The 27,129-nt window shown below is 36.2% G+C and overlaps 1 protein-coding gene across 2 annotated transcripts in view; it reads right to left on the minus strand.

The window, feature by feature from the left end:
* The window catches only part of SMYD3 (SET and MYND domain containing 3), a 377,228-nt gene that overhangs the window by 311,645 nt on the left and 38,454 nt on the right, over window positions 1-27,129 (minus strand). For both annotated transcript variants that reach the window (XM_064414707.1, XM_064414708.1), the window contains exons 2-5: window positions 22,937-23,000; window positions 16,111-16,218; window positions 14,975-15,032; window positions 10,551-10,687 (exon numbers count right to left, since the gene is read on the minus strand). In XM_064414707.1, the coding sequence (XP_064270777.1) occupies window positions 10,551-10,687; window positions 14,975-15,032; window positions 16,111-16,218; window positions 22,937-23,000 (367 nt within the window). The remainder of the gene's footprint in view (window positions 1-10,550; window positions 10,688-14,974; window positions 15,033-16,110; window positions 16,219-22,936; window positions 23,001-27,129) is intronic.

Raw genomic sequence — 27,129 nt, forward strand, 5'->3', positions numbered from 1 at the left:
ATAGGCAAATGAAATCTGTCATTTAGAGAGATACTTGGTTCCGATTTATGCAATTTAAACTATCACCAGGATGATGGATATTGTCTCAGGTTAAAAGAAACTCCAAAAAATATAAAAATACTTTTTAAAAAGTTGGAAGTTTAAAAGTAAAACAAGCAATTCTATGCTGTTACAACAGCTTCTCACTATCACCCAGCTCATGGAATTTTACTCAAAGTATAACAGCAAACATGATTCTTTCAGAAGATTAGACAGCACAAATGCACACCATGCAAGCTGCTGTTTAAAATACCAATTTTTTAATTTCAGAACGAGCTTAAAGGCTGAAATTACTACAAAATGAGAAACATGTCAGCATTACTTAGTCTACATAATTTCTGCATAGCAGAAAACACTGATGTCACAGACGAGATGTGCACCCTTCTTTACTATCTTCCCAGACTAAAGACCCAAACAAGCACAGTAATTTTCACCCACAACACTGAATGTGTATTGACAAAGCAGTAGGTTAGCACTTCACCACTTCTATCTTGACTAGGAGCAACACTTCACCACATCCTATCTATTTATATGATGAAACTCTGACTTCAATGGCTTTGTGATGCATAAAAATACCCTTCAAAGAGTGGGCATCCAATCCACTTTCCTCTGAAAGTTGAATGAAAATTTGGGCCTTAAATGGTAATAGAAGAAGAAAGAAGATTAATTTTATATTTGTGAGTACAGGCAAAGCACAAGGTTTGTTGACAGAATGAAGAATATTCTTGTGGAATGTGAGAAGGAAGAAAGCTTTAATACTTCAGATTTCTCTTTTAAACTAGAAAAATACTGCCAGATTTCCAAAAGTGATTATAAAAACTTTAATAACAGTTCACAAGTACTTTAAATTCAGAAGGGAGATAAGTTCGAATCCACTATCTGCAGTATCTATGACATTAGGGACACATTTCAATGAACACATTTAAAATTTCAAAAAGCCCATCACCAGCACAGAAATTTTCAAAGTATCCATAAGAAGAAATACAATTTACTGGTGATTACAGACATGAAAAAAGTCTAGTCAATATTTATATAATCAGGAAGAAAGGGGGAAGAAAAAAATTAAATCACTAAGGCAATGACTTCCTAAAGGGACTATTCCTCAGTCTGGCTCTGCCAGTCAATCTACATCTAACTTACCTGGGGACAGCATGGGAACTTCCAGTGTAGCTGTGTAAGGAGAGGCAAGCAAGAAAGGTAAGACAAACTATCCCGACAGAGTTCTTGCACCTTGCTTGTGCAATCTGCTGTCAGCCACTATTGCAGAACATCTACAAGCACTGTCATGGGCTGTCATGAAACTATTTGAGACAGCCTTTGTCAGCTCCAGGTTGCTGTGGCACAAGCTAAGTGATCTCAGGCCAGCCGACAGCACATCAGTGCTGAACCACGGTGTGACAGCTGCTCACTCATACTAAAATACAGGATCAATTCAACTGATATTGAAGCAGCACCATGGTCTAGTTGTTTCTTTCTCCATCTTATGTCTACAACAAACTTAGGAGTAGTTTTAATGAAATAGAATGTGACACACCACAATTAGTGTTAAAGCAAAAAGATATATATTGGGGAATAGAGAGAAAACACACTTTTCAGGACTAAATTCCATGTACATCGGTATCATTTAATTGACACCCACCGAAATGCCTACTTGAGACAGAACTTGTGCACCCTCAATTGATACTTCAACCTATCAGCTATTTGTCTCTACAGGATACCTTAGACAGATATTATCCTCATTTTCAGAGAGACTCTGAAGCAGCTCAGAATACTCCTGCAAGTCAACAACAGCACCACAAAGACATGGTTCCCTATCCTATATTCCAAGATCATGGTATTTTTCAACTGACTAGCAATCTACCACTATGTCATTCTGGAAGAAAAAGAGTTTTGTGCCTTTTCATCTATTAAACATGTTGAACAAATCTCAGAGCTGATTAATAATCCTTCCACACAAAATCTTAGCTCTGCCACAGCCAAAACAAACAAACAAAAAATGCTTTAAGCAACCCCACTGCAGGTCATCCTGAAGACAAGGATAGACCACTTTGCTGCCAAAAGCATTGTAAACAGGTATCAGGCTTATCCTCCTCAATTAGAGGCTTTTAAAATTGCTGATAGAGGATGTAAATGGTTTTCATTTACTATTCAGATCTTTATTAAACATCTCCATGACCTTGTTTCATGCTGGCTTTTCCTAAACATAAAGGTGCCCCACCCCACACTTTTTTTTTTGCATGTACTCCAATTGCTACAACCACTGAAGCTTTTTGTCATCATTGCTTCCAGTTCATTTCCATAAGGGTGTCAGAAAACAAACAGACTGATGTATATCACATGTCAGAGACCACTGGCTTTTAAAAAAGTGTGTTTTGTGGATATGCTCTGAGCATAATTAGGCAAATTAATAGTAATTAATGTCCTGGCCACCTGGGTCCTTTTCAGTTCTACACTAAAATATAAAATCTTAAAAAAAAATTTATATATATAAAATAGATAAATAAATAAATGTGTGTTTGAGAGCCCAAACTGTTGCAGAATACCCTACACTACTCTGCCATTTATTTCTCTAAACTGTTTTCTGCCATCTTATTACTTTCAACTTAGCCCAACAGAAGTGTCAAATGAACAAGAAATATACAACTTTCCTTTCACACACCCCCCCCAATGCTGGCTCGCTCCAGTCAGCAACTTTTCTATCAGTTTATGCTTCTCAATCTGTGCTGAATTAACTTCCTTAAAAATTAGTCTGCTTCCCTTCACTCTTCAAGAAAAAAGCTTTCATTCCTATGACAAAAAACCAAATTATTACAAATTCTACCAAACCACTCCTTGTAAAATATTATTGCCTTAAAACTCTTCTACCTCATTTTCCACACCTGGTGCTTGTTATACTACAGGCAGTTTGTAAAACAGATGGTACATACAACTAAATGAGGCGACCCCAATTATACCATAAGTTCAAATTGAAGTATTGAAGTCTTACAGTTTTACTTTCACTGCAACAAGCTTTGTTAGCAAAAGCTTATATTTTAATTGTGATCATGCACTCTAATTTAAAATCAGATAAAATGGTTGAAGCCTTGCTTAATGGTCTGGTATAATATCCTTTTGCTCTTCAAGGTAACTACTGTGACTGGAAATTAAGATAATTGCTATGGAAAATAATCTCCCCAAATTATAATTCAATGGGGAAATAACAGAAAATCAGGAAACCTGAAAAATCACCTTAGACAAAAATAACTTCCTGTGATGACCCAACTTTCATTTGGCAAAGCAAAGACAGAGGAGTCTTCTCAGACTATTTATCACCCTTACTACAGTACTGCTGCAATATTTCTTCCTCTTTGATTAAAACATTCAGTAACTTTTCTCTAATCTCTATTTACACTATTGCTTCTAAAGCTGATGCACAGTGGTTGCCACTTTTTCTGCAATCTTAATTTCAAGAAATAACATTGAGCTAAACAAACAGCATAAGAAATACAACACAAATCCTAGCACCAGTATAGAACTATTTCTGCAAAATTTAAAACACAACTTAAGATGTAGGCTCTTAAAAAGAACTGCGCATATTCCAGTTGTCTTTACACTTGCTCATTGTTCCATTGTAGAAACAAGCAGCAGACTGTGACTGCTACATTGTGTGGTAGGACAGATGTGGTTTGGTTCTGACTGCCCTACAGAACTCTTATAAAAAGGTGGCTATAGCAACACCTTCTATTAGCCTTAGTTTTCTTACAAATACTTGTCTGGTACACAAGAAAACTGTTAAGAATTAATGCTAAATCTTATTCAATTTCTTCTTGAAGCTTGTTGGAAGCAGTACACAAGTGATGTGCACTACAGTACATTATTGCCATTTAACAATCATGTTGCAATCACAGACCAATTTAAATTTAAAATAAGGTCATCTTCAGATTTTCTACATACTCCTATGCTTTCAAGAGCAGCAGAATTGAAGCACCAACTAATGCTTAGTTTTCTCCTAATACAGTAGCTTTTACTACTTCCTTTGAGTTTGTGTACTGCAGAGGCTGATGTTAGTTTATTCCCCTCTTGCTAGATATGACAGCAACTCAGAATCAACAATACATGTTAGGCAAATGATCATTCATATTTTCTCAGTACAACTATGAACAACTATCTGAACGACTTCAGTTATGTTCCTGTGGAATACATTGGAAAGAGAGTACAGAAAATTTCTACTGGAACTATTTTGGCAGTAACTAACACAGTATTTCTAATGATTGCAAGTCAGTTCTTCACAGTTGCATGAAGTTTTCAGCAGCTTAAAACCACAAACACAGACAAATGCAGAGTCCATACTCCCTTGTCCATATTCCCACCAAACAAAACCTTATCAACTCAACCAATAGCACTATAGGTAAAAAGATAATCACAAATCTCATACAGTAGACTTCATGATGGCAATAGTCAGAGAAAAAGGTTCCGATATAGTCTGACGAGCAGGAACATATTCTTACAACTCTAAAAAGAAGAGTCAAGAAGATTAACAAACACAAATGTATGTTAAGCACCTAAGCTTAACCAATGTTGTTTCAGGTATTCCTGTAAATTATAAGGCTTTAGCATTTATGTTAAAAAGAACTATTAAAATATTTTTGCAAAATAGTTTCCCAGGCCATGACTAAAAATAAATTTGTCAGTACTGGTCTCCAATTTACCATGAGACAGGGAAGCAATGTACATTAGCTTTGAATTACACAAAGAACAACGATGGATTAAACATGCACTTGCTTTTTTCCTGCCTCCAGGAAAAAACTTCACAGCCTCCCAACCACAGGGAAACTGAAAAGTGCATCCACAGTTAATTAGATTAGCAAGCCTAGCATCAGAAAGCAACCTTTACCCATATGTTTTTAACAACTCTTAACCTGCTCATAACTTTATCCTAATATTTCTTTTTACTTTCTTGATACAAAATCGATTTTAATTTCCCTGATTCCAGGAACTACGTTAACCAGTGAATCCTAAGTAAGAGTAACCTACTGAAAGCTTTACTTAAGAATATCTTGACCATGTACCTTGTATTCCAAGGTCTTCTCAGAGAACACTGAGCCTATAAGATCTGAAGGAGCAATGTGAAGATGAAACACACTTTACCAGTCACATTATTAAATATCTCCTTCAACTTGTCCATAAAACAACACACAAATAAATTACCATAATTTAGTATTCAGGCTTTACAAAGGCCAAATGACACTGCTCAGCTCCTAGTTCTCCTCTGCCTATGAAGATCCATACCAAAACCCTTTTAACAGTGAGATTTCTTTTTAACTGGTAGTAATACCTCTTGAGTTGAAAATAAATTCTTTCAAAGCATTGAGTGGAATAAAAAGTAAGTATAGAAAAGTTAGAAGAACAAGTGAAAACATCTAAATTTTGATAGGATGAATAAACAAAGGATTTTAAAGAGACTAGGGCACTTTGCCTCTTGAGGGATATACCTCTGTACTTTATAGAGCCTCCTTACTACTTCTTAAGTTTAAAATAAAACCAACTACACCAACAGCCTAAACAGACAATTGGTTTTCTGGCTAAAACTTTTTGTGGGCACAGGGATTGCCTTACAACATGAAACTTGCATCTCTTCTTCACTCTTATGTCAATTTCACAAACCTCAAAAAATTGAGATGAAAATAAATTAATCTGACATATAAAATTGCACACGTTTCTAACACATACAGATACTTCTTTTTGCACTATCCTAGACTTACAGCTCTACAGTCATTCAGACCTGTTTTTACTCTTTGATCTGTGTCAATTCTAAACTGACCTGAAAAGGAAAGAGTAGAACAGCACCTGAGAAGCTAGTGGTGAGCAGTACATCCACGACCTGTATTGAGGACTACTCACCTCCCACATATACAGGTGTGTGACCTCTCCAGTGAACTAAAAGAATGCAGCACACCTACTTTCAAGGTAGAATCTGTTCATAACAAAAAGGTGTCAAGATTGGAACTGCAGGAAAGATTGAAAATTTCAGAAAGCTAAAAATTCTTTGTCTCATTCCTATCATCCCACATGTGGTTAAAATACTGTCCAGAAATGAAATTTTGCACAACAGAAGAGTTAGGGAGACTGCTATTTCAGGGTATCATCTCTGCTCTATGTGTTGCCTTTTTCCCAACTTGGAAATGAAACTCAAGAGAATTTTAGTAAGAAGGCAACATAAAAGAGGATCTTTATTTGAAGGCCTCCAGGGGCAGTTATGGAAAGATGCCCACAAAAGGCCACCTCCATAAGGATGAGTACATATTTATAGGTTTTAGGAAAGTAGCATAATTGATAAAAAGCATCAATTAGGAGGACAAGTGGTGATTCAATTTCCCCTCCAGGTCAAGTCCCTTCTCTGGAGCCCCCCCTTCAGCACTAGCTGTGCTTTGTCCATGAGAATGCATCTCAAAGAGTCGTTCTTGGCCTTGGTTCCCAGCAAGAACCAAGATAGCACTGGGGCCTTGTACCTCCCAGGGCTTGGAGCTCTGGAATTTGTTTTGTCTTTCTGCTTAGGGAAAGGCCATGGAAAATTACAGGGATAACTTGCCACCAATAAAATAGGCTACAGAGCTACAAATATGTGTGTGAAAAATATAGAGAACATATAAAAGGTAAAAAAGGCAAAACCCAAAATGGCATCATATGGGGTTCCCTAAAATCTTCAATTCAGCATCCTTTCCCAAAACGTTTATGAACAGTTTCATCAAAATATCCTCTAGAAAACTTCTTTCCAATAAAATTCTGGTTTAAGTTTACTAAACTGACCTAGAAGTCTCCTTGTAGCAGTTCATTAATTGTAACTGGATTTTATCTTACTCCTAGTTAAGGTAGAGGTGGCCTATACTTTATTATTCTTATAAATGTGAGGAGCTGAAATTAGGAGATCTTTAAAATGGCTATCATACTAACATACATCAGAATCTCTTATTTCTCATTAATTGGAAAATAAATTTTCAAACTGTTTCAAAATGCACAAAAAGTGTATACTGTCACAGTATGAGTAGCTGCACTTCTATGTAAAACACCACGCCTATATTTGGTCTAAAAGAAGTCATCTTAGGCCTGATTCCTGTCAGTAGAGTCAGTCACAGGTTTATGATAGGTACAGAGTTTATCCAATGTCTTAAAGAGGTTCACATTGTTCTGTCTGATAGTATTAAAAGAACCATAAATGTATACAAGAATTTTATTCTTTATCCTGCATCCATTAAATGTCTCAAAGGACTCCAGGCCACCTCCTCACACATGTAAGTAAAAGCTGAAGAATAAAAAGCAAGGACTGATTTTTATCTCAAGGTTATGGAAACATCATTAAACCATAAAACCACGCTGTCAAAAATTTATCTTGACATTAGAAAATGTCTCAGTGGAGTTAAAGCCTTACCACGTAATTAGCTGCAGATAATTCTGTTTAATACTGAGGATCAGAATTTTAAAACAGTCACAACCTTGATAAATGGCACGTTAAATAAACTGAAGCTTGCAAAAAGTGATCAGATAACAAAAATGAGAAAATTCAACTCCAGCTTAAAGGACAGTTGATACAAAAGCAAATTATCTAGTAAGGACAGGGCAACACTGTCAGAAAGAAAGGTGCATATCCCTTCTGAAACACCTCCCCATCCAGTACAGCTGGTATTTTCCACAGATCTCATGCAAACTAAAAATACATTGGGGTGAAATTCTGCCCCCATGGAAAGAAATGGCAAAATGTTCTTTGATTTTAAATGGGCAGTTTCTACAATTGCACATTCAGGGGGATTCTCTGCCTATTAAGCATCACAAGCAAGTGAATAAAACTATAATTAATTTTCACAAAGACAAGAGCAGTGGACAGCAGAGAAGGAGGACTGTTTAAAAGAGCTTCTGAGAAGCTCTTTTGACCTAAACGTGGAGATTTTCCAAGAACCATCTGGAATATAGTCACCTCACCACAGGATAATTTTTCTCTTTTGTCTGGCAGTCTGTTTATTTTCCTTCTTGAGAATCCAGCATCAAACAGAATAAAAAATGACCTTTGACTGGATCTTTTTGTGGCATGCAATGAAAGAACTGATCCAAAAAAGTTCAATGTTCGAATAAGCACCTACTGAACTTGAAAGGAATGTTGGAAGCGATTGGGAAAACAAGATTACATCTTGAAGTTATGTATCTGTAGTATTTCTTTATTCTATTGACCACACAGGGAAGTCATCACAGCTGGTCTTCTTTAGAGTTACACTACAGAGAAGAGAGTGCCAAAGTCTTATCAGAGACTTTACAGTTCCAAAGTCTTAAATTTTACCTGCTGAGAATAAGCATCCATACTCAGCTTAAAAAAAAAAAAAATTCATGGACATGCAGCTTATCTTCCAAAGAACATTCCATGGGAATGGCAGAAAATGTCTGCTGCTACCTCCCTAGGGATAGGGAAATACTAAATTAATATTTTAATACAATATCACACTCATAACAAACTCATTTGAAAACCAAATTGGGAAAGCCGTAAAATGCCAGTGGAAAATTAGAAAGTGACAAGGTCTTACAAAAAGCTTGACAGTTGTGCTTGACTGAACTCTGAAAAAGATACCAATTTTACTCATGTAAAGCACATGGCTGTTGACTGCTCTTTTCTCCCAACCACTCACCTGTCCAGTCAAATTCTCTATCCCTTCTGCCAGTTCTTTTCAGTATTAATAATATCAAGTATGTGTACACATGACAGGTCTATGTCATTTGCTCTCCATTTTCCCAGAGCAGACTATCACACAGACTAAGCAAAACCAGCAAAAGAAGGAAATGAGCCCTAGTTTAATAGACAAAAAAATCCCCAACCAAAAACAACAACTAAAAAGAGCACTTTTCCATACATTCAACATAGTGGGGAAAAAGTCACAGTCAACTTATAAAAAATATCTTTGTGACATCAAAGCTACAGTAGGATAAATGTTGTCATTAACAGAAGCATTCCCAGTTCTCCAGTTTACAAAATATGGAGCTGGGAAGTCTTGGCTTTCACTCTGCCCTTGATGGCCACTTACATCACCATGGTAAAATACATGGGAGTGGAGAGGAGGCGCGCATATGTGCACATGCTTGTGCATGTGTGTACATACAAAAATTAAAAACATTCTGCACTTTCTTCACCACTGTTCCAATGTGTTTAGCAGTCATCACACTGTTTCTGAAAGCCACCTGGCCATTCTCCGTCTTAAGCTTATTATTACATAGAAGGCAAAAACATTTGGAAAGAACTTCTTACAAGATGCAACTCAGTTCAAACTGAGTAGGCAGTGATCATCTTCTGATAATCAGTTTTATCTTCAGCTGCACAAACTCTCTACACCAGATAACACAACGTGCATGTTTCATGTGAAATGCCACTGACAAAGCTTAGGCCAAACCAGCATGCCAACACAAGACAATAAAACAGCTTGATTGGAGATGAGATGGTAAAGGGTTTTATCTATGCACCCTTTGGACTGGGTCTATTTCAGACTGTGTGATTTTTCAGGTAAAATTGCAATTTTGCATCACAGCAGTCTAACCACCAATAAAAAACAATCCAGAAAAACAACACAGTTGATTAAATTGCTCCTGTTCCTGTCCACAGGAAAAAAAAAAGGGTTTTTAACTGTGCAAAGACTTATTTTAAATGTTAAAAAAACATTTACAGAATTTTTATTTAATTTCTCCTCAAGAGGTTCTTTCCTTATTTATAGCAGAAAAAACAATGTTCTACTTCGACTTACTTCATAAGAATACACACTAAAATAACCAAAAGATAAATAAGATAAATCTTATGGCAGAATTTATCAATCAATTAGAAATCAAAAAATTAAATGGAGTTAAAACTATGAGTACTCTTCATTTAAATATTTCTGCTATCATTGTTTGAATCTACCTTCCTGAATTGAAAGTAATAAAATATCTATACCAAAAGCGAACAATATTTAGTTAGTAACACAATAAACATTTTACATACTGTGGAATTAAATTTTAAATACTTTATATGTCACCTTTAGCAATAAATAATCCACAAGACCTCTAGAAAAAAGCAGCTTGTAGGATACAGTACTATCACAAACACTAGCATATACCTCTAAATGACAAAGTGGGATGGAAGGATATCTGCAAATATATTTCACTTTGCAGAAAAATGTTAGGCTGAAGAGTATGCTCTTCATTACTGTGAAAAAATTACTCAGGATGATTGACTCAATTATACTTGAACTTTCTTGGCTTTTTTCTCACCCAACAACTTTAACATGATAATTTTTAAAAAGGAAAAGAAAAAATATCCTCTGGCTACTGCTTTAATTTTGAAATGTTGCAATTATATTAAAGTTATAATTCTGCTTAAATACGGACTGAATAAAAAAATAGTTTCAATTCACTTTGTCATATATCACATTCTGAATGTATCTACTGAACTCCCACTCAGAAATAAATCGTGAACATGAGGAAAAGATAATTTATGAGTTGTCAAGAAACCAGATTTTAACACTTACTTTTGTGAAGATCTGAAAAAAGTCAATTGCAGGTGGCAATTGAGACTCATCCTGTATCTCAGTTTTCAAATACAGTTGCAAAGTCTGTGCAAGGTGCCTGAGGCCATCTTTCATTTCTTCACTTAGTCGTTCAGTGTCTTATTGGGAAATGGAAAAAAAGTAGACCATGTCATAAACAGAACATTTCACCAACATTTTGAAAACATCCAATGGCAGCCATGCAGTCTAGATATTTCCAGTCCAGGAATTAATCTTGACAGAGGGCAGTTTTGACAGAGGGCAGCCATTTCTCATTTTTCATGACAGTTACCTATCAACACACAGTAGAGTTTATCAGGTTGCTACTGCCAAATCATATGAATGTGACAGCAAGTTAAAGATCAAAAGCCAATAGATAAAGCAGATGTGTAAGCAGATGTAAGACATTACATACAAAAATTAGGCATCTGGGTTTGTAACATCAACCACACTAGAAATATGTTTGGAACTTTATGCAGCAGTACATACTTTTATACTGCATTCTCCATAGATGTGTCAGAAACACTTTATGCTAACAGATGAAAGAGAAAAGCATTTATGAACAAAAGGAGTTTCATACAGAGGAACTGGTAAACAATGAATATGAAAAAATAATAAGTAAATATCACTTTATTATAAAGTACCACTATTCATGTTTTTCAGATACAAATCCTGAAGCAGAAAGAATCACAGTGCCTCATTTTCTAATTAAGTGATTATGCATGCATCAGGTCTCTGATAACACTGGAAGTGGAACTGCTCCTGCTCTAGCAAGTTCACTGCCTGACTACCTGCTTCACATTTTCTTTTTCCTACCAGTTAGTACAAAATGGAGAATGTAAAGCAGAACAGATTCAAACACCAGTCTATAACAAAAGGCAGAGATTTATGATGCACTACGAATCAATTTTATCTCTGCATAATGGTGAATTGTTATTTCATTATAAACATCTATAGATGCTCACAGCACTATCCAAGTGCAATTAACAGTGTGGATGTTTGCAGGTGATTTTGTAAGCATGAATGAATGTGTTAGAAATCCAGACACGTATGTTTTTCATAATGTAAAATCTCTGGTACAGAAAAATATAGTATCTATGAGAACTGTGTCTTCAAGACAAGCAGCAAACTTTTAGATGACTGAAACAAGCAAGTTTTAAAAATATAAAAGAAAAATTATAAACACACACTTGCATTTTCTTATAAAATATTCCTTTGGAAACAAAAATACCTTTTCCTTCAAATGTAATTAATCAAGACAACATGTGATTTACCTTAAACTATCTACAATACATTACAAAATATATTATAACAAAGAGAGGAAGGCATGGTTTGTTTCACTGTTGGCAAATATAACAACCCTAGACTAAAGAAGTGAAATCATATAAGAAGCGTGTTACAAATGGACACTAGCTTAGGACAGATGTGAACATGAATATGAAAACCAACTGGAACTTCAGGGAGAACTGATAGAGATGGAAGCAGAATGCAATTATCCACACTGGAATCCGTCCAGGACATCAGAGCTAATGATCCAGAAAAAAAATCCCATGGGAACCTTAATGGAAAATTATCAAGACCTGGTTTTCCAAGCACATTTTTAAAAGGCCAAAAGCAAAATGAAATTAAATTTGTGTATGTTTTCAATTTTTGTTTTTAAGAAACTTTTTTCACTCATTTAAGAAACCTGATGTGGGAAACAAAATGTAACAAAAGGCCTAGAAAAAAAATCTAAATAAGGTGTGGGGATTTAGTTAAGTAACTCTGATTCTTACACAATTAAAGTAGCAAGATATGTGCCCCATAATACAGCACACAAACTGTTTTCTGAATACTGAGTCCTGGTAAGTAAAAACAAAGATGATTTCTGAATTGCTGTAACATACAGATAGCTCAGAGAACTAAGGAAGGAAGGAATTGTCTTAAGATAAATGAAAACTAGCAAAAGTAACAATGCTCAGAGAGACCCCTTCTACTTAATCTGAGTTTCAGAATATATAAAGGAATTTCAAGGAACTATGGAGATTGGAAAAGAACTTCATAAAGGGCTGGATGCCTCCACATGCTTTGTGATTTTTTATGTATTATACATTTTAGCAGATAACTATTCAAAAAGTGTACAAAACTTTATACACTTCCATTCAGTTTATATGTATCCTGCACTAAAAATCAACCAACAGTATAAAGTAATGTTGAAAAGTAATAGTGTAAAGCAAAATGAGACAGCATAGTGTCAAGAACAATTTTCAAAAATAAGATATTTTGGAATTAGAAGCGGGGGGGGGGGGAACCCAAAAAAAAAAGATTGAAAGAGTACCAATGAGAATTCTGTCACATTTCTAATTAGTGTTGAAACATTATCTTCTGTTACAAAAATGCTCCCTGAGAATACTTTTATTTTGGATTACAGCCTGTATTTATAGTTCATATGGTTCTATTCAAAGAAATCTTTTCTCCTATATACGTAAGCCTCTAATGAAAATGCATTTCTGATTTTCCTAGAGATTCCACTATGTACACAAAGAAACAAAAGCTTTATCAACACCATTCATAAACTGTGCAGCAAACAGGGAAATTGTTATGAAATAACTGAAGCTTTTGGAGCATACAGAGGCAGCAAAAAAAACATCACAGCCACCAGAAGTTCTCACACCAACCTAAAACACTTTCAGATTTTTTTAACTCCAAAACCATAGGGACCATCTATTCACTCTAACAAGGAAGCCAGGAAAACACAAGTAAAGAGGCAGCCAAAACCTTTACATAAGATTATGCATAGGCCATTGGTTATGTGGCCTGAAGTATCAAGTTCAGTTAATGTGTTAATGTCCTAAACTCTTGGTGCTGTGGAGTTAAGAAGATTCCACAGGAATTGTTATTAAGACTCAGAGTAAGTACAGATGAAACACTACATGTGGATCTCTCATTTGTCTTCTCCTAAACTAACTGGCTATGTGCCAATTATTTCCGTATCAGTGAGAGGACAGTCATCCCATCTGTATCACAGGCCATATCACCATTTCCTTCACAATTAGAATTTTAGCAGAAGCTTCTGGCCACTCTACAGACTTTTGTACCCTTTATTCATTGCAGCTCACGCCTGTTCAACACCAAGCTTCCCTCCAGACAACTTATCACACTATTCCCCTTGTCTCCAGTCAAGTCAAGAAAGCTGAGAACATCTCCTGAAGGGTACTGAGAAACCAGTTTGTATGGAACAATCAGTTACAAAACAATCTTTGCCTACACTAGAGACAACTGCTGTATAAGTGATCAATATTTAATTTTTAAAGGGAGACTCTTCCTGTCCAGTTCCTCCTGCAGCACTCTTCAATCAGCCATTGGTATAATAAAGACTCTTTCCTTGGATCCTAGCAGTGTAATGAAGCATAAAAGTCCATAGTCTACATAATTTTAACTTAATTTGAAGCATCTGTTTTCCATAAACCTTTGTTACATGAATTGAGAATATCTATTGCAGAAAATCACTGTGTTTTAAATAACTGAAATCTATCCATTTTAATTTGCTGCCTTGTTAAGGTATTTTGTCCTTGCACTTTGGGACAAGGCAGCAGAATGTCAGGGTGTTCAGAAGTAAAATTAATATTATGTGTTGCATTTTTTATGTTTCTACAGGTTTTATTTCTAACTGTACCAATTGATCAAACTGGTTTGTAGCCAAAACTCTGAATAATACTAAAACATTGTAAATCAATATATTCACATTACTGTCCAGCAAATCCCTCTAAGCAAGATGCAAAAATGAACCAAGAGTCTATTTCCTTCAAAGTCTGCAAGATGCCACAAAATATGAAAAAAAAAAGTTTCCTATTTTAACATTTGCTCTGCTGAGAGATTGTAATGAGCATCTTTTTCTACCCAAACAGTACAAACTTCTGAAGCCACAAAAGTAGTAACTGCACAATTTCATCTTTTTTCTCTATTGAAAGGTTATGTACAAGAAAAATATATACATATCCCTTTTAAATTTAACTTTCCTATTTCTGGAGTCTATTTTGAAGCTTTATGCAATAGCACATAAGTATTAAAAAAGTAAAACCCTAGTAAAATATATGTACTATTGTATATGTATGTAGAAATATTCACACTGTATGTAGTAAGGCAGACACTGGGTCAATTAAAAAATGAGCAAGCAAGATTTTCATTGTAAAATGCAAAAATAAAAATACTAAAGCAAAAATATCAGGAAGGTTTTGCTTCAAGAAAACAGGCATGTTTTTCCTTTTATCTTTGAAATAACTCTTCTTTTCCACAGAGGTTTTTATCTTTGATTCTGTTATTCCACAGAGCAAACCTTCAGAAGGCAAGCTGCAAGAAAATCAGATGGCCCTTTCATAAAGCAGACCTGGGAAGAGCTTCCTGAAATCTGGCTGGCAATTACTTACTTGACTGAAGATCGGAAAAAGAGTAGAGTTTCTCAGAAGGGCATACTGATTGTCTGAGCTGTAGAGCAAAAACAGATAATTAACACTCACATAGCATAGTTTTATCCTGCAAACACTCTACATGACTGATTATTCTGTGTGATAAATGCATCAGATAATCAGGTAAGGCCAACAGCATCAACATAAATCCAGGACTTTACATGAACTATTCTAAAAAACTTAATTTCTTTGTTGTTATAAGACTTTCTACTCATTTTGAATTTTTTTAATGCTTTGGCAGCTTACCTTTAGTAACGTACTTTAGCCCTTTAGAACATAATTGAAATCAGATTATGAGGTTTGTAGTTTCAGAGTTCATATGACTATAATTAATGCACAGTATTGCTAGGTACATATTTGCCCTTTAAAAAGTATCATGCACAAACTCTTCACAACAATGTATAAAATAAGTGTGAAATCACATCAGCCACAACAAAGGCCTGCACTTTTATCCAACACAGACAGCATCATAGCAGGTTCAGCAAAAAATATGATTTACAATCCCACACATTTATAAGCTGCTTGAACTGTCAGAAAATTTAGTCCATATAAAGTAATCAAACTGTGGGATTGTCAAACACCCAGGACTTCCAAGAGAGTTTAGAAAAAGTCAAACGTTGAAAAAGGTAATTGAGATTAAGAGAACCCAACATGGAAAGCATGGCACTATGCCCTCTAAAGAAAGGGCTAGCTACCAGTGCTTCTGCCCTTACCACTCATTCAAACAACACCTAATGAGGTCTCCATCAGGTTAACAGAAGAGCACCAATAACTTCAGTAGTATTGAAGGGTAAACAGTGTCTCTCCATGTTTTTCTTCCAGGCAGGAATAAGCTTAGAATGCTACCACATAGCCATAGGAAAAGAAAGTCAATAAACACATCCCTCGAGCTTAGTTATGTCTGTTTTGGAATTTCTTGATCCTTTCAGCCTTTCTGCAAATTAATCAGTAAACTTGTAATGCAATTTGCAGTCTAATTTTTTTCAGCACTCCCACTCACTTCAGCCTTGTAGTTCATAATTGCATTAAAAATGTAGAGTGAAAAAGCATTTATCAGAATTTGCTGCGCTGAATCAATCTAAAAGAATATCACTTACTAGTTTAAAAACAATCCTTCCAGCAAGTCTGACAGAGTCTGGAGGAAAATTGGGCTCAATGCTCTTAAGACACTTGCATTCCTGCTTGTGGTCCAGCCAAGCTTCTTTCTATTGGGATATATTAAAGAGGAAGAATAAGAAAATTAAGTGCATTTTATTTTACATAACCTGTATCCTACATTTTTTATACATACATACATATTATATATATAATTATCTATAGTTATATATGCACAGAAACATGCTCCAAACAATATGCACTAATTCTCATTTGTTGTGGCATGAAGCAGCAACAGTATGTAGCTGCTTACTTCATATCATTGGAGGATGCTAGAGAGGATGCTATCCAACACACACAAAACTCTAGGCACGTGTTCACTCAGCAGTCAAGACTGCAGAGGCCTCCATTCACTGCACTAAATGCAGCTGGTCTAATGCAGTGGTCAAGTGTTCTGTCCTGCAAAAACTGTCCCCAAATATCCCTGAGCTGATGAGATATCAATGCCCACAGCTGGAAGGACTGGTAGTGGTATTTTTCACAGTTCAGACCAGGAGTGGTCACTGATACCAAAACAGAAGACAGAACCAAAAATATTTTATTTACATATATTACCCAAACCTGAAATTTTGCTTTGATTAGAATAGCAGAGGCAGACTAACACTTCCATAGCAGGGAAGAGTTGGGATGATAAGATAAAGGAAATATTGAAATATCTCTTTTTTCCTCTACCATTCATTGTTGCCCCAAGATTAGTGCAGAAAAGCAGCAAGAATGAGTCTTCAGCTAAAGAAATATGTTGGAAGAAAATTTTTGATCACTTTTTCTTCCTGTCTTCTGTCTCTACAAGCAGAAAATTCTGCTTATAATATACAAAAAAATCTAACATACTACATATTTATACATTTTATTTGCATATTCACAGTTCATGTTTGAAGCTACACAGCTGTTTCAAATAGTTTTAAAAGCAAATTAAAAGAACAGGGCACGACAAAAATTGCTATAATGACAAGTACTCAGAACCAAGGTCTCCTGAAGGTGACATTTTCTTACAAATTTGAGTAAGGGAAAAAAACATGAACCCAGAAGACCAGTTTCTGCTAGGTGAGTGTCACAGAGAAAATGATTGTCTAATGTTAGGTACATGTTCAGCAATTAAAAAAAAAGATAAAATGGCAGAGCTATGTGTAAGGGCACATCAGACCTGGAGATACTGACATGCAAGTTATAAAGATTCCAAAGGCAATCACACAATTTTTTCCTAAGCTGCATTTAAGTGAGGGAATTGTTTCAGGTAACTAGGTTTCAGCACCAGTAGAATTTATTATATTTAATTCAGGATTTTTTCCCCTGTGGCTTACATGTAATAAATAAATGGAACTTTTTATTTCTTTCAGATACATGAGAGATTTGTAATTTCATTTCTTTTACCCATAACTCTACAAGGAGAAAAAATTACACCAAGAAGGCATTAATCCAAATACAGTTAGTGTCACATGCTGTCTGGCAAATAAAAGTTAAGTATTTAGTGCTGAATAGAATTATCCTTGTCTAGAAAAAACAAAGTCATGCTTGTAAATGTCCAGACATTGTTCTGTGTAATATAATTATATTGGCATTTTTATCCAACTTAAACTAAAAGTGTTCCTAGGAGTAAGCCTTTACTGTCAAATTTTTTCTTCTACATAAATGTTGCACAGAATTTTAAACATGCTAGAGGTGACATCGAAATGATTAATAACTTACCCAACCAATATAGCTCTAATGAGATGAAATATTCTGGACCACATAGGATCATATGCCATGTTTCTTTGTGAGCATTCCCATGTGATAAGAGTAGTTCAAACACACACCTTTCATGAAAAAGCACTTTGGCCAAAACTGATGCTAAAAAGGAATCACTGATTCCTCTGCAGAAGGAGCTAGAATAGAATGGGGATTGCCAGTCACTTATTCCCAAATGGTCAGGGAGAGAGAGGAAAGCTCCAAATGCATTAATATAATGAAATTCAACAATATTTCTTCTTACTATCCATACAACATGGATACAAATTACAGAACAATATGAAAACAAAGATTTGTGACCCTGGAGAGACCTACTGTTAAAGTCAGTCTCTAACAATACTTATTGGTTGGACTTATGTTAGTCCTATGTTTCTGGTGGGAGAGTTTTCTTAATTCTGTGTACCCTGGCTTTCAGTAAAGATTTTTATATCCTATATCCAGCACAAGTATAAACATTGCAGTGCAGAGAAATGGCCACCTAGTATGATCCTTCTCCTCCATGCCAGGGAAGGTCTTCCAGTTTTGCAAAGATTTCTTTTCCCCTGTTAGAAATGAACACTAATAGAAGGAGGCAAAGAAAGGCAAGTGAACAATACAGGGCAAAACCCTCCTCCTCAAGGTTTCACTACACTTAGGAACTTGGAAAGAATATCTTTCTGTTTATCTTCTCCCAAAGCATGTCTCTCCTTCAATCTCAATGCATCCCAAGTGCAAATCCTCAGGCTTCATCCAAGGGAAAATGGTCAGCACCCACCTGGCCACAGAGATTCTGAAGCATAGAGCTCTTTACTGGTGGCAGCTTGAGAGTCTGCCCACTGAACCAGCACCAGACCAACTCCAACACCTCCCTGCACAAGCCAGGATCACCTCCTGCTGCCAAAGACCCCTCACAAATGCCTGCAATGTCTTGCACATTTTCAGCTGAGTGATCTTGCCAATGCACATCCATTCTTTCACAGACATAAGCTATTGCTGTCTCCCTTTGGAGCCTGAATGTACAAAGATCCTAAAGCAATGTTGATGAAACAAAGGTTTCCCTTGTCTTCTATGCAAGATCACAAAAAATGATGCTTCCTGCAGATTAATGTGCTAATAAAAAGCTGTTAAAGACGAAGGTTTTGGTTTGTTAAAAGCAAATAATCTGTAATTTCCAAATGACTGTTTAAATTTTCCCAGAATGTCTTTTTACTTTTATTGCATTAGTTCAATAATGTTTGATATTATCACATTCAGAATTCTGCCTGAAATTGCTGTTCCATTTTTCAGGGATTATCATCTATATCACTGGTCTCCAATTTATGGGATACACCACATAAATAAACATAGCCAGGGGTGATAACAACAGTGATTATGAGGAGCACCAGATGGGATAATCCTACCTTTGGAGAGACACCCAGCCAACATAACATTGCTAAAAGGCAGGCAACCCATGAAATTAGGCATCAACAAGTGGAAAAGGGGCTGCAACAGGGAAATGCCAAATAGGGGCAAAAACCAATGAGGTCTGACTGAAAAAAAATTAAAAGCAAAAAATCTATACGTACTTGATCCTGAAATCAGAGTGCAGTTGCAAAAGGTCAGCCCAAAGGATCTCTTGTGATAAGTTCCAGTTTCACATTTCTAATACTTTTTAAATAAAATTAAAGTGGTAAAAGTGAAAACAGCTTGATTCAACTAGCCTGAAAAAGAAAACTAATGGGATTTTTTAAATTTGGAACAACTCACTCATAATCTTTAAAATAGATATTGTGGAGATTTGTAAAAAAACAGGTATTCTGATTTGTTTATAGTTTTTTTTCAGGACTACCGGCTCTGCATACATATTCCCTTAAAAGATAACTATTCTCACTGTAAGTTACAAAAAGAGAGAGATTTTCAAAGACTATTTCTTCTCCTTAAGGTTAGCCTGAAGATAGTCTTTTTGGATCACTTGACATTTTAAAATAAATGAAGATGTTTATAAGATATCTGCAGCTTAAAAATGGCTCATTTTAGTACACTCTGAAATATAAATCCCCTGTTGTATTTACATTGAAGTTTTTTTCACAAAATCCACCATTATTCTAGACCCAGTACACCTACTGAGATTAAACTTTTTAAAGTCAGATTTTTTGTTAATTCTATTTTCATACAATGTATTAATTACAAAACTCCAGGAAAATTACAAGTTTTAAGCCTAAGTGTTTTGAGTTGCAGTATCACACATCCAAAAATAATTAAATCCTTCTGCAACTAAGTGTGAACTGCAAATTCAACTGCATAATTTGCACTTCAAAGTTATCTGTATTTAAAAAACTAAAATAGTCCTGTTTTGCCAATATTCACTTTTTTAAATGTGCAAAATGCAGTTTCATCAATACCCTGCTGTTTATTTGTTGACCAATTAGTTCAATTAGAAGTGCACATATTAATGAATTGCACTTAAGCTACTGAGGCTAAGTAGGGCACAAAGCATTTGGTTTAGCTTTCCTAACAGCTGCTATAAAACTGGAGCAGCATGATGGTTTAGCTGGCTTATTAGAACAAATATGAATCAGAGGACAGCTCTCAAGAGCAGAGAGATCTGGCTGGTCTCAGTTTTATCTGCATCACCTGTTTCAAGTCATCAATCCCAATAAATTCACTGCTTTGACTACAAAATAATTTTTTTCCTGTTATTCTCTATCGCTACCTAATACCACAGGATATACATATATTAATTAAATATTAATTTATTTATATAAACAGTTCAAGAAATTATGTAACTGCCAATACACAGCGTGTTAAGTGCAGATTACTTTTAGCAGCAGAAGCCTGTCTCACTGAAATCCCTGCCTACAACTATGGATGGCTTCAAGCACGTGAACCCCAGAGCTGGCAGCACAAAGCAAAGACTCTCAAGATGGCTTCAGGCTATCCCTTGTGAATCCTCAAAGAATGTTCACACAGTTGTGCTTCTCAAAGAGGAAGCTCCAGTTCCTACCTCCATTACCTCTACACCTAAGTTGAACACTGCATTACACCTTGCAGATTTGCTTTTGCAGGTCAGTGTCAGCAGTCTCATTTCATATTCAAGACCTGCTAACAGAACCTTTACCAATGACTCTCCCAGAAAACATGTTTTAAACTTACCTTGCAAATACTCTGGTCTTTTACAGTCTTTACAGCCATGTTTTCCTTATGATCTCCCATAATAAATCTACCTGTGGCATTATTATTGATGGTACAGTAAGCACCTAATGTACGTTGCACACATTTGCCATATGATGAATCAAAATGACAGATCTTCCTTTTTTCCCTCCCCATATGTTTTAACCCCCAAAAGGAGGGATTTGTGGGATCTTGAGAACACTACAGACTAATTTAAGCAGAATTGTTTATAGAAGCACATGATATGTGACAAGATCAGCCCTGAGGAGAAAAACTTGGGGGTATTGGTTGTCAAGAAGCTCAACATGACCCAGCAATGGGCACTCACAGCCCAGAGAACCAAACATGTCCTGGGCTGCATCCAAAGCAGGGCAAGGGATTCTGCCCCTCTGCTCCACTCTGGTGAGACCCCACCTGGAGTACTGCCTCTGCTCTGGGGCCCTCAACACAAGAAGAACATGGAGCAAGTCCAGAGGAGGGCTACAAAGATGACCAGAGAGTTGGACCACCTGTCCTATGGAGACAGGCTGAGACCTCGCAGCAGCCTTCCAGTACCTGAACGGGGGGTCTGCAAAAGGGACTGTTTACAAGGGCATGTAGTGGAGGGACAAGGGGGGATGGCTTCAAATGGAGAGTATACTTAGCTTAGACATTAGGAAGAACTTCTTTACTGTGAGGGTGGTAAGGCACTGGAACAGGTTGTTCAAAGAAGCTGTGGATGCTTCATCCCTGGAAGTGTTTGATGCCAGGTTGAATGGCATGCTTTGAGCAATGCTTCAAGCAACCTGATCTAGTGGAAGGTGTCTGCCCATGGAACTAGATGATCTTTAAGGTCCCTTCCAACACTAACCATTCTATGATGCTTTCATTCCATGATCATTGGAATGTCGAAGACTTAACTTAAAGTTATAGAGTATTATTGCTAGTCTACTTTGACCAGTAGCTTCTTTTCTTCATTTTTCTCTGTTTAGGAAAAGGAAAATAAATTACATACACCCCCCCCCAAAAAAAAAAAAAAAAAACAAAAAAAAACCACTACCAACCCTCACCCTCCCACAAAAAAAAAAAAAAGAAAAAAAAAGGAAATTCACAGTGCAAAACTACGAGGAACCATTTAAAACTTCCAGTGTTCTATAAGGCAATCCTCTATATCATGTCAAATATAAAAGTTGAGATTTTAGGCCTTTGAGAACTTTTCACCTTTGAAAAGTATTTCATAGGATAGACTCACAGGATAAGTCAGGCTGAATGGATCTATGGAGAGCTCTAGTTGCGAAGCAGGGTCAGCTCTGGGGTCAGACCCAACTCAGGGCTTTATCCAGTAGGGTCTCCAAACCCTCAAACACAGAGATCACACAAACACCCTGGAAATCTCTTGGCTGTCAAGAGCTTTTCCTTATATCCCATGTGAACCTCTGGTCTTTCAACTTAAGCCTGTTGTCCCTTGTCCTCCTGCCATGGACCACTTTACTTCTTGAAAATCTCCTCAGAGAAGAAGTTTTCCTTAACACCTTCTCTTCTCAACAGATACTTGACCCGTATTTCCTCTTAAAAAACTGGAATATAGAACTTGCATTATAAAAAGTACCCCTGAAATGCAAATTGTTTTACTGCAAAATTGAGATTCCAGTCTACAGACAAGCTTAGGAATTATTCCTCTCCCTCTCACCAATTACAGTCAAACACCACACATTTCAACTTATTTTTGTCTTTTTTACTTATCAGAATCTCTCATTTGTAACTTTAAAAATACTCTAATAAAACAAGCCAGCATTTTTACCCACCCTGTCCAAAACTACAAATAAATTACAGTGTAGAGGTATTCAACATGCAAAAGGTATGGAGACTCTGTAAAAAACAAAGTTTTCAAATGCCTATTTTTTAAGCCCTTTACAGCTGTTATTTTTATCTTACCTGACAAGATCTACCACAGTATTTAGCAACCTTGCACTGAGAGCACCTGTGCAGATTTTCATTCCTGTTTAGAAAGAAAAAAAAAGAAAGAAAAAGGGTTATAAATACAGATCAAGTTTTGTATTTATCCTTTTTACTTAACTAGCAATTTCCAAATATTCCAAGTCACAAAAAATATCTTTAAAACAAGAATCATCTGAAATGCACTGTAATGCAAGAAGAAATTGTACATAGTTATGTTCAAAGCTATAGTCACAACCCTTTACTTCTGTCACTCAGTATCTCTGGGGCCATTTTGAACCAACAGGAAAAGTATCAAATGTGCTTTTGTCATGTAGCTGTAACTCTGAGGAGTTTGATTTTGTAGATAATATTATAATTAGAGCTGTGCAATACAGCTAGCTAATCTATTTACTGAGCCTTGTCTTAAGCAAGCAAGCATCACTATCTGTCTTAAACAAGACCTTGCAGTGAACCTGCGGCTGTGACATCAAATTTTATCTTTATAACACAGTCCAAAGTTGACATGTCACCAGGAATTTCTATTCTAAGAAAACACTTCTGATCAGTGGACAATGAGAACAAAATAAAAATTCATAGGTGAAGTATAAAAATCCAATGAAAACTAGAAGGAGAACTACCAGACCTACCTATACATTACAATCTAAAGGGTAAAAGCACCTCCTGCCTTGTAGTACTGTTTTCTGATACTGCCTTAATTTAGCTATATGACTTCAGAAAACATCACTGAAGTTCTGCACATTTTTAGACAGTAAATAGGCATTTAATGTGAAAGTACACAGAGCAAATCTTGTGTGCTTTCACATTAAATCAAATAGGTAAGTAAAGATATTTACTTCATGTGAATAAAAATCAGTCAGATTTTGAAGCTATAGCAAAAACCAACCTCCCCTTTCCCTCAGGTCCCACAAGTGAGAAAGGTATTTTGCTGATATATCAAAGTTTTACTATGTTTGGATTGTTAAAAGTAAGAGCTGACGCATTATCTCAGGACTCTTATATGCATTTGCGGAATTTAGACAGCTGTATTGGTCAAATAGTAAGAAGTACATTATGAGCAGTTCATTAAAATCAAGTAAAAATATTTTCATTTGTACCGCATAAAGATCCCTATGTTGTCACAATATTTTGTAGGTATTCATACTTACTACCAGGAGAAAAGTAATTTATAAACATTTCAGATATAAGTAGATGTTTTCCTACAGCATTCTTTACCTTCCTACCTGAAAAGCCAGCCCTTGAGACAGAAAAAAACTAGCAACTGTTGGATTTCTAGAAACAGAATCTAAAATCTTGTATACGTACAAGAGGTTTTCAATTTTAAGGTGCAATTCCTGAGGACGATTCAGAGTTAGAAACAAGCATGAAATCTTCACTTTGCCAGCTAGGGAAAGCTGGCATCTTCAAGGTTGAGCAATGACACAACCTTGACCACATTCTTGTAGAGGAGGATATATTTCTCAGTTTAGATTAGAAGCTCAAGCAAATACACTTTGAAGGCAGACTTTGTTTGTTCTACATGTTATTCACCAAAATACAACGAGTTCAGAGTTTGAAAACGGAGCAGGTGCAATTTTAGTCCCAAACACACTGAAGTACCACACAGTCCCAGGGGCAACAGGTGAGACACAAATTTCCAAAGCAGAGTAATTAAAACTTTCTGGAACTGAATTTAAATTAATCAATACCACAAAAATCAGAGAAGTCTTTTCTAGAGTTTTCACACTCTTCTGTGAGACAGTTAGGTGCAATAACCTTAATACACTGCAAGGATACCTGGCCTTGGTGTATCTCTTGGCAATTTTCCAAGAGATGCCAGGATTTACTGGAATCATTCGTGTCAAGTCACCAACACATATTCCATCTTTCTTTTGTAACACAACAAGCAGACGTGTTGCCACAAAGCACCAAATTCCCCCAAGAACCTCAGAAGCTTCAATACTTCAATATTTCCTTCGTATCCTTTGTCCCCAAGGCTTAACGATGCTGCAGTAACAAACACATACACAAAAATCTAAGCACCACTCAAAACTGGAGTTTTTGTCAAACTGACACTTCAGTCATATTATTTGAATAAGGAGACTCCCTCCTGGTGCCATTCAATGAACGAATTATCCATTCATCTTCAAATGAAAAGTAGACATAGAATGCCTGTGAGAGAGCTGAACAGTAAAGCTGCTAATGAAAACATTGCTTTCTCTTCCAATACCTCTTTCCCCTCCTGGACCAAAAAAAAAAATTCCTTTGTATTTATAACATCTCTGGATCATGCTACATGGCATACTAAGTCTAAATCAGCATGATCTAAAGCATTAACTCTTAAATCCTTTATAGTCAGATTCATGTATTCATAAATGGACGATTTGTGTATTTTAGAACATTTTAAGAAGAAAGGCAATTTCCCTGGTATATTTTTGTCCTTCTCCATATTTTATTGACGTCATAGGCTTTATTAAAGGAATTTTGAAGTCACTGTCAGATACTCCCATGCATTTCTTATTACCTTTAAACTTCACCTGGAGATAGCATCAGGTCCCTTACAAAGAACCTGCTACATCTCACCTAATGTGACTAATTTAATGGATGAGAAAATGCACGAAATTTGATCTAATGGATTCAGTTATACTTTATTCGCTAAAAAAGCTTCTGCTGCAACAAAAAAAGGAAAGATATAGCAATTAAAAATAAATTATTAATTTTCCAACACAGTATAAACAGAATTTTGCAAATGACCACAACCCCTTATGCAATAACAAGCATAAGCGAGCATCTTAGCCTGTACTAAAACAAACAGTCGAAACAAAAAACAACAAAAACCAAAACCCACAAGTAAGCAGGGGTTGTCAGTTGACCTCTAACATAGTATTATGGTCAGGTAAAGAATCTTTCCTCTAAGGAATTTGGTTATTTCTAAATCTTGCCATCATTATGGTCTACAAATACTGTTCATAGAATTAGCTCTTCCAATGTGTACTGAGAAGGCGAAAGAGCAACACCAAATGCAGAGGTGGCCAGAAGAATTTCCAGGAGATTGATATGGGCAGGAAAAGAAACAAAACTTATGAGAAAGGAAAAAAACAAGAAAGCTCAACCGGAAATGCCCCAGTGGACACGCCCTCCCAATAAATTTATTTTTTCCTTTTTTTTTAACACATGATTAAAATCTTAAGAAGAAGGTGAAGAGGTTAGCAAGGGTTTGCCTGGACTAACAGGTCCTGTAAGAGTCACACCTGCGCTTGTTTAACTTAAAAAATATGTGCACTTTTAAAGACATCACATAATATGTTCTGCTTGCCAGGAAATGGCCTAATAAATTTCAAATATCACAACAAAGTCAACCAAATACAATTAGACTACTTAACTTATAATGGAAATGCATCTACACTGCTCTGCTGATTGCAGGCACTTGACTTTCAGCCCTACTCACAAGATAAGTGTCAGATATAACACAACTGATTACCAGACTGCGTTCAACATGCCCTTCTATGTAGTTTATTCACACTTCTGCTTCTGTCACATCTTGCAGCAAAACAGGACTATCTCACACAAATCCCCTCCTGCATTTTTTTGTTGATATTGTTTTTCAGTTAATAATCCTACCCTGTATACATGAATGAAAAGAGCAGCTCTTTCCAATGCATGTCAAGCTGAACTAATTTCCTGAACAAATTCTTAGATCTCTGTGATTCAGTCAAGCCTGTCAAGTGCATAAAGTCTTCTTGGATTTTCTCAAGTATGTGCATTTCAGACCTGTCACAAAGTGAAAGCAATCAATACCTACAGTTAGCTAAGAAGTCATTCATCATTTTAACTAATATGCCTCTGTCTTCTAATAACAAAAATAAAGTTGTGAAGAACAAACAGCCATCTTACATTTGGTAGATTTGAGAGCACAGGGGTTATGTTAAATGCAATGACAGCTTTCTCTCCACACCTCTCTCCCAACAATGAGGTGTAGCAACAGAGCTGGTCCCCAGCTGTTACTCCACTGCTGACTCACGTGGCCACCAGGCACCCTGGGGAAGATGGCTCTGAGGGCAAGGATGAAAGGTGCTGAGTGTCAGGCAGCACAACACAGGGCATATGCGTCTGCAACATCCCACATCCAAGCCCTGGGCAAGCAACAGCTCTGCAGCCAGTGAGTTGTGCCCACAGCAGGGTTCCCAGCCCCT

The sequence above is a fragment of the Passer domesticus genome, chromosome 3, assembly GCF_036417665.1.
Source record: "Passer domesticus isolate bPasDom1 chromosome 3, bPasDom1.hap1, whole genome shotgun sequence".
NCBI lineage: Eukaryota > Metazoa > Chordata > Aves > Passeriformes > Passeridae > Passer > Passer domesticus.